Consider the following 12367-nt stretch of genomic DNA (forward strand, 5'->3'; position numbering starts at 1 on the left):
CTGGGAAAATCCCAGAGCAAAGCACAGATAGGCCCTGGCACAGGAACATGCACATCCACACCTTCAGTAACTGAGGTCAAGGCTGGCTGAAGCCCCCACTGCTTTACAGACCATGCACTGAATAACAGGGGTACATTAGGTTATCTAGCCCCAGCATAAAGCAGGCTTCCCCTGCACCTCCAGCTCCGGCACATTGCAGTGGGAGGCCTGGCTTCCCCACCCTAGCCCAAGTTCTTCTCTACATGTTGTTACACCAGCATGAGGTCTTCTTCAGAATGCCCCAATTTATATTGGAGAACAGAGCAAGGTACAGCCAGATTAATTAATATTTCATCGGTACAGTTATACAAATACAAGCTCTTTCAAGTGTAAGCTAATCTTCACATACACCAGGCATAGTTAAATAGATACGGTTTATTGCTTAAGCAAGTCCAGCTCCTTTTCTTTACTCCAACTATGTCTCCTCAGTGCACATCTACCTTGCCACCAGAGTTCCTCGTAATTTGCTTTCCAGGGAGCTCCTTTATAGGCCTCATTGCTTACACCCCCAACAGTCCTTAAAGTCATGGCAGTGCTCCTTGGAAAGTTTATCTGTACACAGAGCAGCTTGAAAGCAGCTTTCAGCTTTATCTTCAAGGAGAAAGAACAAAGAGTTGAGCTCGTCACTCTGGCCACTTGGTGAGACAAGGTAGCCCTAAACAGCAAGCAGCTACTTGCTTCCTCCATTTTGGGAGTGCAAGTCGCAAGAGCCTGCAGATGCTTAAGCAATGCAAGCAAAAGGAGATGCTTAGAGCCGCACGTGGAATTGTTACACAGGTTAGGAGAGAAAGCAGTTCTCTGCGCTTTAAAAAAGAAAGAACTTTTCCTTCCCCCCCTTTTTTCCCTCCATTAAGCTTTGAATTTCATTAAAATTTTAAGATTCAGCTAGGGAAAAAGGGATGTACAACCCTTCCATGAATATTCATACACACACACACTTTTTAAACAAGTGTCAAAAGGCTGTAGGAGTTAGACTGCTATAGATCCCTCCAGACACCTTCTGTTTTTCTGAAGCTCTAGCCAGAAACAAAAAAAGGAAAAGCCTGACCCTGCCTCATCAGCAACCACTGCTTAGTCACCCTGATGGAGCAGACATACCTGTACACACCACAGCAAGAGGGGAATGGGAAAGCTCCACCACCCTAAGACACACCCAGCATCCACTCCCACAGAAGTCAAATTGGGGTTGTTTTTATACCCCAAGGCACCTGCAAGGCAAATCCAGCCCTACTGGACCTTGCTCAGGCTGCAGCAAGGCCTGGAAACTCCGTAAGACATGCACACACAGAAATCAGCACACTCCCCCCCCCCCCCCCCCAACAACGGAGACATTCATGCACTGAGCCTTCACCACTTTTTGAAGCCTCCAGTCAAGTCCTCAGCCCAAGCTAATTGCTGTCAGGTGTCAGCCAAAAAACTTACTTCAACTATTAGTGATGGAAGATGACACACCTTTCTCCTCTCCTTGTCACTCAAGATTTTTTTTCCGTAAACATGAACAGCATCAGCTTTCAGCAGCCTTGGGGTGAAATGCTAATGCAAGCTTTGAAGCTAGGGGCAAAAGTCAGGCAACCCCCCAAGCTCCCTGAATGCTCAGTTTGAATCCATCTGAATCCAGATCTAAATACTTCAGTGTGGTACCTCAGCTGAGCTTATCTTTGTCTTCCTCTGCTAGCTGACACACAGACAACTGCAATTTGGTCTCTGCTACAGGTCTTTTTTCTTTTAACCCCCACGGAAAGCTGCCTGCTTTGGAGCTGTCAGAGAAAGGTTTATGATCTCTGTGGATAAAGGAACAAAGCAAATCAGGCAAAAAGATGTATAAACCTATAAAAGGCAGCAAGTAGTCTGAAAATTTTCCAGTTTAATCCATTTAGAGTAGATGCGGGAAGAGTTCAGACCCCTGGAAGAGCATTACCTCCTCATCACATCCCACCACCGCATCGGTGAGGCGTTAGCCTCCAGTTTTGCAAATGCCCCAAGAGAGTTGCAAAAATGGCAGATTTGCTCACTTTGCCTGGAAGCCAAAGGGGTTTGGGCATCTCCAATACCCTTCCCACCGAAGTCACCTACCACAGAAAGGACCCCTATTTCACAAGGGCCTGCTGACACTTGCTGTTCCAAACCCCCTTTCCAGTCTCATTTAGCAGCCACTCTGTCGGTCCTGCCCTGCTCAGAGCTATCAACAGGAGAAGGGTGAAATCGCATGGAAAGCCCATGTCCCCCAGAGGCTACGGTGGGATATCCCCAGGATTGCTTCAAGAAGAGGCAGTTGATCTGCACCCACTTGTCTTAAAGACGGGGATGATTTCAGCTGTGGCAGTGGCACCCGACAGCGGATCTGGACCTCAGAGCTAGACCCTTTGCTGACCTTAGCTCATAACGGAGCCAAGATCTTCCTCCCAGTCCCACTCTCGAGGTCTTTGGAGGTCAGAAGAGATAAGAAATTTATCAAGTCTAAGCCTCTCCCAATCTGGAAGGCTTGTCAAAAGCATCCAATGATTTTCTATATTTTGGTCTCGTGAATCAGCTCCGTTTTGGCCTTGCATCTTCCTCCTCCACCACCATCCCTAATTTCCCAGCCTCCCAGTTTCCCTGGGAGCCCCTGTAGGAAGGCAAGCGCGGCGGTGGGCTCCCCCAGGCCTCACCTCTCACTCTCCACGGGGGACTCATCCTCCACTCGATCCACGCCTTCTGCGCCCGTTTGGCACCCCTCCGAGTCCGACATTTTGTCTCCTCGGCGGCAGCCTAGGCAGGCAGCTCTGCCGGGGAGCGGGATGGGGACAGGGCGCAAGGGCACGCACGCTGCTGCCTCGCTCTTCCTGTGCTCGGCAGAAGCGAGCTATGCCGGAAACCTCATGGGCTGAGGGTTTGGGGGGGGATGGGAAGGAGGCTTTCTTTTTGGATTATTTTGAGGTTTTGCCTCTGCCGACAGCCTCAAAATCAGGAAGTATCGCTCTGGGGCAGTGAGCTACCTCCCTTTCCCCCCCAGCACTCATGGCACAGGCAGCTGCAAGCCACGGGGTGCTGACACTCCTGGGTAACAAGCTAGCCATGGCCCGGAGGTTGTCCCAGTTTCACACCTTGCCTGTCAACACCATGGCTGGCCCAGCCCATTCCTCTTCAGATATTTGGCACATGCCACCTCTTTCTGGTCCTGCAGCCTCAGAGTGGGGTCTGCTCTGCCAGCTCCCACCCTAGTTTCCTTGCCCCTCCAGCCGAGGCTGTGTAAAGATGGCAACTGCAGGGGCAGCTGCCTGTGCTGAGGCCCACAAGGGATAGGGAGAGCAGTTCAGGTCCTAGCCTGAAGATGGTGGGGGCAAAGGAGCCACTGGTTCTTTGCCACAGGAGAGTAACAAGGACCAGGGCCAGCTGCACAGCATGGCTGCCCTGAGATGGTATGAGGACTGCCACAACAGCCTCCAGCCACTACGGGGACAGCAAGCTGGTCCCTGCTACAGGCTGGGGAGGAAGAGGATGGAGCAGCCACAATCAGCCCTGCTGAGGCAGAAGAGGAAGTAGAAGGAGCTACAGCTGCTGATGACAAGAACGCACAGCCTTACCCATTTCCTTCCTGGGGCAAATAGTTCCTCAACATCCCCTATTTTTGTTTGCCCCCAGGGAGCATCGTACGGGATGGATGAGCCCCCGTGTTGGGGGCTGGCAGCTCAGAGACCCTCACAGGGTGCAAGACAGACATGGCCAGGCTGACCCCGGCCCTACTCCACCACCAAAGCTTTATTTACACCATCACTTTCCCACTGCGGCTTTTACAAAACCGGAGAGAAACAGGGGAAAGGCGGGAGCTGCGAGTGCCGAGCAACCGCCTTTGGAGGGGGGTGCTTAGGACTCGCCAGCCTCGAACATCTTCTTCCTGCCCTCCATGCCAGACTTCTCCTCGATGTTCTTCCTCCAGTCACCCACATCACGAAGGTCCTTTTCCTGGGGACAGAGGCATGCATGGCAGGGCAGTCAGCAGTGCTGCATGGCCTCACTCCCCGCTGTCCCCCAGCCCACTGCCCCACCCTCCTGGCAGCTAGTGGATCCCATTGATCTGAAGACCTCCCTGAGATTTGAATGATGCCTTTGGGCTGCCATTACATGGGGAAGTGAATTTTTGCCCTTAATGTACTTTTTGCATCATTTGTAGAGCTTTCCTCCCTGTTGAACTGCCTTTGGAGAGAAATCTCCAAATCCTGAGGGAGCAGAACCCCAGCTCAGGGTCTCCAGTGCTCTAGCCTGAGCTTTCCAGCTCTGCTCATCCCAATGCTCACCCCATGATCTACAGCGAGAACCAGTATGGTTCAGACCAGAGCATTACACTGCTGCGGGCAGCAGGGCAATGCCCTTTGCGCATCCAGCCGTGGAAACCTCATGGCAAACATCAGTAAAGATTTCCTTTGGAAAACACTGCATCAGTGCAAGGAGCCCAGTTCCACCCCTGCTGTATATTTTTAGGGCTACACCCTATTTTTTCAGCACTGTGAGAGGTGGAGAAGAAAATATTAGTCAGGAATAAAAACTTTAGAGGTAGAGTCACTCTCAGGCCTGTCTCTCACACAGGGTCCCCAAAAGCAGGAGCCAGTCACTGTGTTGGTGTATGGGAGAGGGAAGGGGTACCTTCTCAGTGTCCTCCTTCTTGACTTGCTTCAGGTTGGCACGGAGGTCCATGCAGACCTTGTGCTTGGAGCCCAGCAGGGCACGCAACATAGCGTCAGCGGACATGCGCACCCTACGCAGAGGTGGCCGCTTAAACTTGCCCCTGAGGTCAAACAGCTTCTGGTTCAAGTCTTCCAGCTGCACGGAGGAAATTGAAAGCAAGAGAAGGGTTTGTCAGCTTCAGGAGATGGACTATGTGCCAGCAAGTGGTCTGAGGAAGAACTAAGCACAAGCTGGAGACTCCTCTGAGGAAGATGAGAGATCACTCTGCAGGAAACCCACCTCCTTGGTAGTCTTCTGTAACTTCACCTCTGTGTCATACCTTTCTTCATCCACTGAATCTATCTTGGCATGAAGCTTTTTGCACAGTTCCTGGGAGGAAAAGCAGAGGAGGGTTGAGTACTAGGACCCACATATGTGATTCCTCTCCCCTGACCACTTCCTTCTTCTCTACTCTGAAAGACCCCCACCCAGAAGACTAGTGAAGGATCAGTCCATCAGTCAAGACTGACTGGTCCCAGATAGGGGAGAGTGGCTTTGCAGGCCAGTTCCTGCTCACTGTTTCACCAGCTCCATGGAACTTCTGCCTCAACATGTCACTGGAAATGCGGCTTTCCTACCAGCTAGCCCCCTCTCTTTCAGGCAAACCCCAGCTGGACACTCAAGCCGGCTCCATGATATCCATCTAGGCAGGGGGCATGTCATCAGGCAGCCAAGAAAAGAGGCCATGGCCTTGGCACTGCAGATGAAAGGCTCCACAGAAGCTGTAAGTTGCCTTTCTGGCCCTGCACTGCCAACTGCCCCCTGAAATGTTTTGGGGGTGCTAGTCCCCCTGCATCTTCCCTGTCTCTGCCTCCATGGTGGAGGGGGGGTACCCAGAGATGGGCCAAGATGGGAGGGAAGACGTAGATCCACTAGGCTGACTGGTAAGGGCAAATCCTTTCTGCTCCAGCACAGTCAAAGGATTAAATAAATCGTTACCTGAAGCTCTTGCATGGATCCCGGGAGCGACAGAGGAGGACAATGCTCTGCCAGGTAGTTCTGCTTTTCCGCCTCTTTAGCAGCTGCTTCCCTTTCTATTTCAGTGGCAGCAAGCTGGAGCATAGCACTCTGGAAGGCAGCAGCAGGAGGTCAGCGAGGGATCGAGGCGAGGGCAGAGGGAAGGAGATGTGGCAGACCCCAGCTGGAGAGACAGCTCGGACAGTGAGGAGCTCCCTGCCTCCGCAATACCAGCATCTCCAAGCAAGGAGGACCAGAGGGAACACAAGTCCAACACACCTCAGCCCGTCCCAGCAATGCCACCTACCTTCAGGTGCTGCCGACGGGCAGTGGCTGCCCTCCTCTTTTTCTGCAAGTAGGAGGAAAGAGAGAAAAACAGGTTACTGTGTGTCCATTCCCCCCTCATTTTACCTCTCCGTATAAACCTCTCCATTTAGGACCTATATTACTTCCAAGGAGCTGGCTTCAACAGGGAAGCACACGTTGACACACAGTTGGTCCCCAAACCAGCTGCACTCCAAAAAGAGGCTCCCCACTGAACCCAGCTTTGAGCATCTTAAACCCCACAAACTAGGCCTCAGGTAAAAATAATGAAATTAAAGTTGCATATCAAAGAGAGCTCTAAACCTGGCTTCTTGGGATTTTTGAAGCTTTTTAGCCCTTTCTTGAACTTCTTTACTCAGAAGTATGTTTTCCTCTCCATTCAGGCTAACTGGCCCCAATGCCCCTGGATACTAGGGAGCTGTGGGATTTCTTTCTGAGAGATTGATGGCATACCCAAGTGAGAAAAGCCAAACAGAGTAATACATGAAGGCTCTGTGATTTGTGGGGCTGGAAAGACCTAGAGCAGGGCCTGTTCTGGCCAGTCAAACGGGGAGAGACAGAGGACAGCAAGGCTGCAGCTGCAGGACAAAAGCCAGCTCCATCTTCCCTGAGATGCCCACTGAGAAATACACTCCACTCTCCATTTCTCTGAATCATCACAGTCTGGGGAGCGCGGCAGAATTAGACTGCCTTTTTGCACCCATGATGTGTTGGAACAGCAGCAACAGGCCTCCTGGTTACAGAAGAAGGTACAACCTTGATTTGTCACTGCATTGCAGCTGTTTCCTGAGCATTTTGCCCAGAAAGCAGAGCAAGCCTGAGTGTGGTCAGGGCAGGGGAAATACACTCTGATATCTGGTACGCAGTTGTGGGGGAGAAGAAAGCAGTGTTTGGGTGTGAGTTTATGCTAGATACAGGAGGAAGTGGATAAGGATCTATAGAGTGCAGTGCAATAAAATCTGACATGTTTTGCATATACAGATGGTGGTATGGCCTTCCTGACAGAGGTGGAGGACTCTGCAGAAAAAAGGCATCCAGCCCAGAGATGCAATGCAACACTAACTGCATTAACTGGCAGGATTCTGCTTGTATGAGTCTGGGTTTGGACCACCAGGTTGGATCCCTTGAGCACTCTCGGCCCAGCTCTTATCCTCCATCTCAAAAATAGTACTTTAGCAAACAGTGCCCTCCTGGCCTTCTTTGGGGGCACTGGGTTTCATGGGGATTCAAAGCATCTGTTGGACATCCGGTCTATGTTGTGGAGTTTCTGGGCTTCCCTGAAATACTCTTGTCTCTAGGTGAGATGAAGCCCTACTTTGTGTTGTTTTAGACATCTAGTGAGATGCCAGCTAAAGATGGAGGATTGAACAGCTGGCTAAGAGGAGATCTGGAGTGACGCTAGCAGTATTAGCACCTGGTCTTGGTTGCTATGTCTTCTGCATTGACTAGAGGGGAGTTTGGGTCTGCTACTGATTCAGAGACAGCTCAATCTGCACAAAACTCTCCTCTGTTTGAAGATTTGCCTTACATGACTGTCTCCCACCAGTGGTATGATTTCACACACCACAGAAAATAAATCGGACTCAGCAGAACAAACACAGAAGTCTATACTTTTTTTTTTTTTTTTTTTTTTTTTTTTTTTTAAGAGGCAGTGAATTCTGCTGTGAGAAGGACGCATACAACCCTACCACACCTTATCCTGTGGTCAGCACAGGAGACCCTATGAAACCCCAGTGTAGCTATCCCAAGGCTTTGAACCCAGACCTGCTCCAGCTGTGCTGGAAATCAGGAAGAACCTTTAAGCATGCCATCTCCATCCTCTTCATGTTCCCTTGAAACCCAACCACATTAGGTCCCCTTTGAAAAGCAATTTGACAATGCTTTGTGGGTTGAAGATGAGGGAATAAATATGGGGAATGGCAGGCAGTGCAACCAAAGAGGATGCACTTCCAAGGGCTGGGATTTCATCTGTTTCTGTAGTAAAGATGGGGGAGATGTGATTCAGGACCACCATCCCTTGCTCTCCAGGCAGGGGTTCCCAGCACCATCTCGTGGCCAACTTGGGAAGCAAAAAAGTGGAAAAAAAAATAACTTCAAGCCAGCAGGCAGAAAGGACAAACACCTTCAAAAGTTTTTCTCCTGTCCTTCCCCACCTTTGCCAGAGGAATCATCAAGAAAACCTTGCTACAGCCTCGTCTGTTCTTCCTCCTCAGCAACTACTTTTTTCTAGGGAGGAACTGTGAAGCCAAGATTGGTGCCATGAGTATTGCTAAAGGAAAAAGCCCAGCAACACACACTTACCTCTTCACTGTTCAAAAGGAAGAGATGGACAAGGAAGGGAAGGAAGAGAAAGGAGAGAGAAAAAAAAGAAAGAAACAGTTAGCATCCTAATCAGAAACAAGTGGAGGAATCTTAAGTGAATAAAGTTGACAGTTAAAAGTTTGAAAAGGTCAATAAAACATTAGAGACAGAAAATGGAAACTTACTCAGACATCTTGCTTTAGATGGTTGTGAACCTGCAAGGAAAACAACAACAAAAAAAATCGTTTACAATTATTCATGCTCGTGATGACTTTCTTGGGCTTAAAAACAAAGCAAGATTTCCCTAGTGAAAAAGAGGAACAGGTTTGTTCTTATTTCCCAACTTCTCCAAACTTTCATCACACAGGGAAGTAGGCTGTGGTCTGTGGATGAGAGCCAAACATGTGCCTCCTCACAGCCACACAAACTTCAGCGTCTGGGGGCTCCTGAGCTGGGCAAAATGGTGTTGGGACAGAAAAAGAAAGAGATTTGTCGCAGTAATTCCTGCAGGCCCATCTCTTCTTTGGCCCCCAGGAAAACCACTTTATGCAATGATGGAAGAAGAGGAAGAAACAGCTATTTTCAGACTTGACTCTGTCATGTAGTTCTCATTATATAGTCGGTAGCCACATAAAAAGAGAAGCTTTCAGGCCTTAGCCTGCCTGCCTACAACATGGGGCAAACAGCACCACCTCACTTCATGATCAAGAAACGTCCCAAGGATTGCAGAGGGTTCAGACACTATGGGAAAGGAATCAGACAGCAAGCTTCAGAGCATATTGCTGCTGTAATGTGCCTGCGTTGCATGGTGCAGGGATGCCTACTGAAACAGCCACGGCACAAATAACATAGAATAGGCTTGAAAGTTCTTTTGTTGAGTTGATAAAGCCACAGCCCCAGACAAGTTCTTGCATTTCCCTTTAAGTGGAAATTATACAAGCCAAACACAGCACATTAGGGAAGAGAGAGGAGAACACCTCTGAACATTTTATATCTTGCTGTAAATTGTTTCCTCATAAATACAACTTTGTTTTTCTAGCAGACCAATATTTCCTACTTTTACCTACTAATGGAAGGACTCCAGAGTGCCAGCCCACCCCAAGTTAAGCTAGTCTCTTGCAAAACAGACAACCTCCCAAAACAGCTCTCTACAGCCCTAGAAGGCCACATTGGGAGGTGAAGTGTTAATGGGGCCCGAGCCCAGGGGAGGATGTACTGATTGCAGGGCCAAACTCCCTGAGGAAACTTTATCCTGGAAAATGTGCATGCCCATCACATTACTGGGGAGGAAAGTGCTTCTAAAAATGGTCAGGGAGCTGCACAAGGAGCTGCAGCTGTCTCCTCAGACGGCAGCCTTCGGCCAGTGCCAGGCCCCATGACTCAGGGAGGCCAGGGCAATGCAAAGCAAAAGCCACCACAGGTGGCTCAGCTGCAGCTGAGAGAAAAAGCCTCGGAGGAACGCAAGCTATTTTTACTCGCGTTCCTCCTGCACACACACATGTACCCACTTCAATGACATAAAAGCTGCAAGTACAAAGGAAGCAAGGAGAGAATCCCAGTTCCTGGCTATCTGCCTCCAATATGGGCTTTTCATCACCTGTTCAGTGGGTTACAGTAAATCTGAACATCTATGCCTATTTTACAGGCGTTCAAACACTGAAGGCAGTTTTGGGGAGGAAGGCACTGCACCGGTCAGGTCAGGAACAGGAGTAAGGGCTGTAAGTAGAGGAGCACTGCTGAGTTACACCAGCTAAGGATGGGATGCCACTTCCCATGGCCTTGGGGAGGTCAGCATTACGGAGCCCGTGGTTCCACTTGCCTTTCCACTCAAGCCAGAGAGCAGAACAGTCAAGTGAGGGGAAGGCATGAAACTAAAGAAAAAGAAGGAAGCCGGAAAAGACAGAGACTTTCTGTTGCATGGACCCTCTCCAACAGGCAAAGGATGGAGACTGTCTTATTAGCACCCCTGTTTTCCCTAGCAGCCTACCCTTTCTTAGCATTTATCTCCCTAAAACTCACGTGAGTGAATCTGCTTCCCCTTCACCCCCTAACAGCAAGCTGGGTCAGTAAGAGACATGCAAAACGGCTCACCTAAGTCCTGAAGAGAAAGACAGAGAGCCTCTGTGGACAGACGGGACTGACTGGCAAGCCGTAGGCAGCTGGCTGAGTAAGGAGGTATAAAAGGGCTTCTCGGGTGGCTCAGCAGAAAATCCACCTTCTCTTTAAGGGCATAGAGACCTTCTCAGACCAATGATGTGCAAGACTCCCTTGTGCACCTCCCTTGGCTGGGGCAGGCAAGCCAAGCAGCCCTGGAGGAGAGGGCAGCCACCATGGGCAGTGAGGAGACTGTGACCCACAGCTGCGGGGTGAGGAGGGGGAGGATTTCTGCTGCTGGTGGGTGAGGAAGTGGAGCCACTTTGGAGCCTGGGGGCGGGGGGCTCTTCCTTGTGAGTGCTGAAGAAGCAGCCTTCCTTCTCCTCTTCTCTCTTGCTAATCTCTGACACTTGATTTGGCTTCAAGGCTGTGGTGCACCCAGGCTCCCTGCGCACGGCAATCCACCTGCAAGGCCCAGGTTGCCAGGTGTAGTCTGTTAGAAAAATTTGCCTTTGGAGATGTAGTCTGGTTTAGGCACAAACAAGGGAATGACAAGGCAGGGCTCTATTCGCTGCCAAGGACCTTTGAGCAGCTCTGCCCTTCACCTGGTGGGAATGAAGGGTGGAAAGAGCCTGTAGTTTGTGCACGCTCCCCTCCTGTGTATAATGTGTGCAAGAGCAGTTCCTGAAAGAGCCACCCATCACTAGCGTGTTCTTTTAACCTCAGTTACCACACGGGAAACATTTGTACCTCCTCCCAGCATGAAATGTTTCAACGCAATCAAGGTTTTTAAAAAGCAAACGGTGTGCAGCCGTGCTATTCACTGCAGTGCAGGCACCGGGGAGAGGGAGCGATGCATGGGGGAGCAGCCCCACATGACCAGCAAAAAAGGGTAGCTCCAGAGTCTGCTGTGGGATGCCCCAGCCTCTTGCCTCCATGGGCCCAAGGGAAGGGAAGACAGACGATCCCATAGAGATAGGAGCCCAAGTAGCTCCTGCCCTCTTTCCCCAGGTCAGGCACTCCTTTCCCTTTCAGCTACAGGTTTTAGGCTAGTATTTTTTCCAAAAGCCTCTCGGATATTGTATATACAAGTGACAAATCCGTTGCTGCAGGCTTCCCATTTAACCGCCTTTAGCATCATGCAACCCCAGCTGTAGAAACCTGCAAAGGAACTGCAGGTTCCCAGTGCGAAACATGACTGCTGCCTCCGCAGCAGGCGGGAGGCTGCCCCCACGTCCCGCAGCAGGATAAGGGTGGAGGAACCCATAGTGCAGGCAATGTTGAGTCTGGTTAGGATTCATCTCCCACAAATGCACAGTGAAATGGTGATTCAGTAGAGGTTTCTGGCTGGTGGTAGCAGTCGGGAAAAAAGCAGTTGTACCATGAGAGGAAGACCAGGAATATGCTTTCTTCCACCTGTAGACTGAATCGGTGCAGGCTGCCTTTGGCTGACCCAGACTGACTGCTCCCCAGGCACTGCTCTGCTGCCTATTCAGGCTATGAGTCAGCATCTCAGGAAGGAGCTGGGCTGGGGAAGGTCTGTAACGAGAATCAGCCCAATGTGAGTGTGCCTCCACGTGGAAGCAGCTCCTGGAAAGCAGAGCACAGCCTAGTCACACCAGCCCCCTTCTCAAAGGCTGGTGACAAAGGGGGCTGTGGTGATCAGGCATGAGCAGACGGTGACTTCTGAGCACCATCTGGTGGGAAAGGAGCAGAGAGGCATAAGGATTCCCCTCTCCTCCCAGGCCCTCTGCACGGCTATCCGCCACGGCCCTGCAGAGAACACTGCACCGCTTGGTCCCCAGGCCATACTGCATGTCATGTCTCTCCACATCCGTGCCCTTGAGGCAGTCTGCACTCTAGTGGACACAGGTCTTCAGCTCCAGGCAGACCTACAAAACACATATCTTAAAACTCCAGCAGCTTCTGCTGTGCATCCCTTGCTACTGCC

At 50.6% G+C, this 12367-nt stretch overlaps 2 protein-coding genes across 2 annotated transcripts in view; both read right to left on the reverse strand.

Annotated features, from left to right (window-relative positions):
- LSP1 (lymphocyte specific protein 1) overlaps nucleotides 1–2801 on the reverse strand; it is a 53401-nt gene extending 50600 nt beyond the window's left edge. Inside the window, exon 1 of the mRNA XM_062577774.1 lies at nucleotides 2688–2801. Within this exon, the coding sequence (XP_062433758.1) occupies nucleotides 2688–2767 (80 nt within the window). The 5' untranslated portion in view covers nucleotides 2768–2801. The remainder of the gene's footprint in view (nucleotides 1–2687) is intronic.
- Nucleotides 2802–3882: 1081 nt separating this feature from the next.
- On the reverse strand, nucleotides 3883–6103 carry TNNI2 (troponin I2, fast skeletal type). Its single transcript, XM_062576333.1, has 5 exons — nucleotides 6005–6103; nucleotides 5680–5808; nucleotides 4981–5070; nucleotides 4660–4836; nucleotides 3883–3981 (listed from the first exon to the last, which is right to left on the reverse strand). The coding sequence occupies exons 1-5, from the start codon at nucleotides 6101–6103 to the stop codon at nucleotides 3883–3885; spliced, it is 594 nt and encodes a 197-aa protein (XP_062432317.1).
- Between the last annotated feature and the right edge of the window lie 6264 nt (nucleotides 6104–12367).

Source organism: Rhea pennata, chromosome 5, assembly GCF_028389875.1.
Source record: "Rhea pennata isolate bPtePen1 chromosome 5, bPtePen1.pri, whole genome shotgun sequence".
NCBI lineage: Eukaryota > Metazoa > Chordata > Aves > Rheiformes > Rheidae > Rhea > Rhea pennata.

Coding starts and splice junctions, on each gene's coding strand:
- TNNI2 (XM_062576333.1), bottom strand. CDS start 6,103: ATGAGGGGGGAATGGACACACAGTAACCTGTTTTTCTCTCTTTCCTCC. Junction 5,809..6,004: donor CCCGTCGGCAGCACCTGAAG/GTAGGTGGCATT, acceptor GCTGCCTTCCAG/AGTGCTATGCTCCAGCTTGC. Junction 4,837..4,980: donor TACAGAAGACTACCAAGGAG/GTGGGTTTCCTG, acceptor TCCTCCGTGCAG/CTGGAAGACTTGAACCAGAA.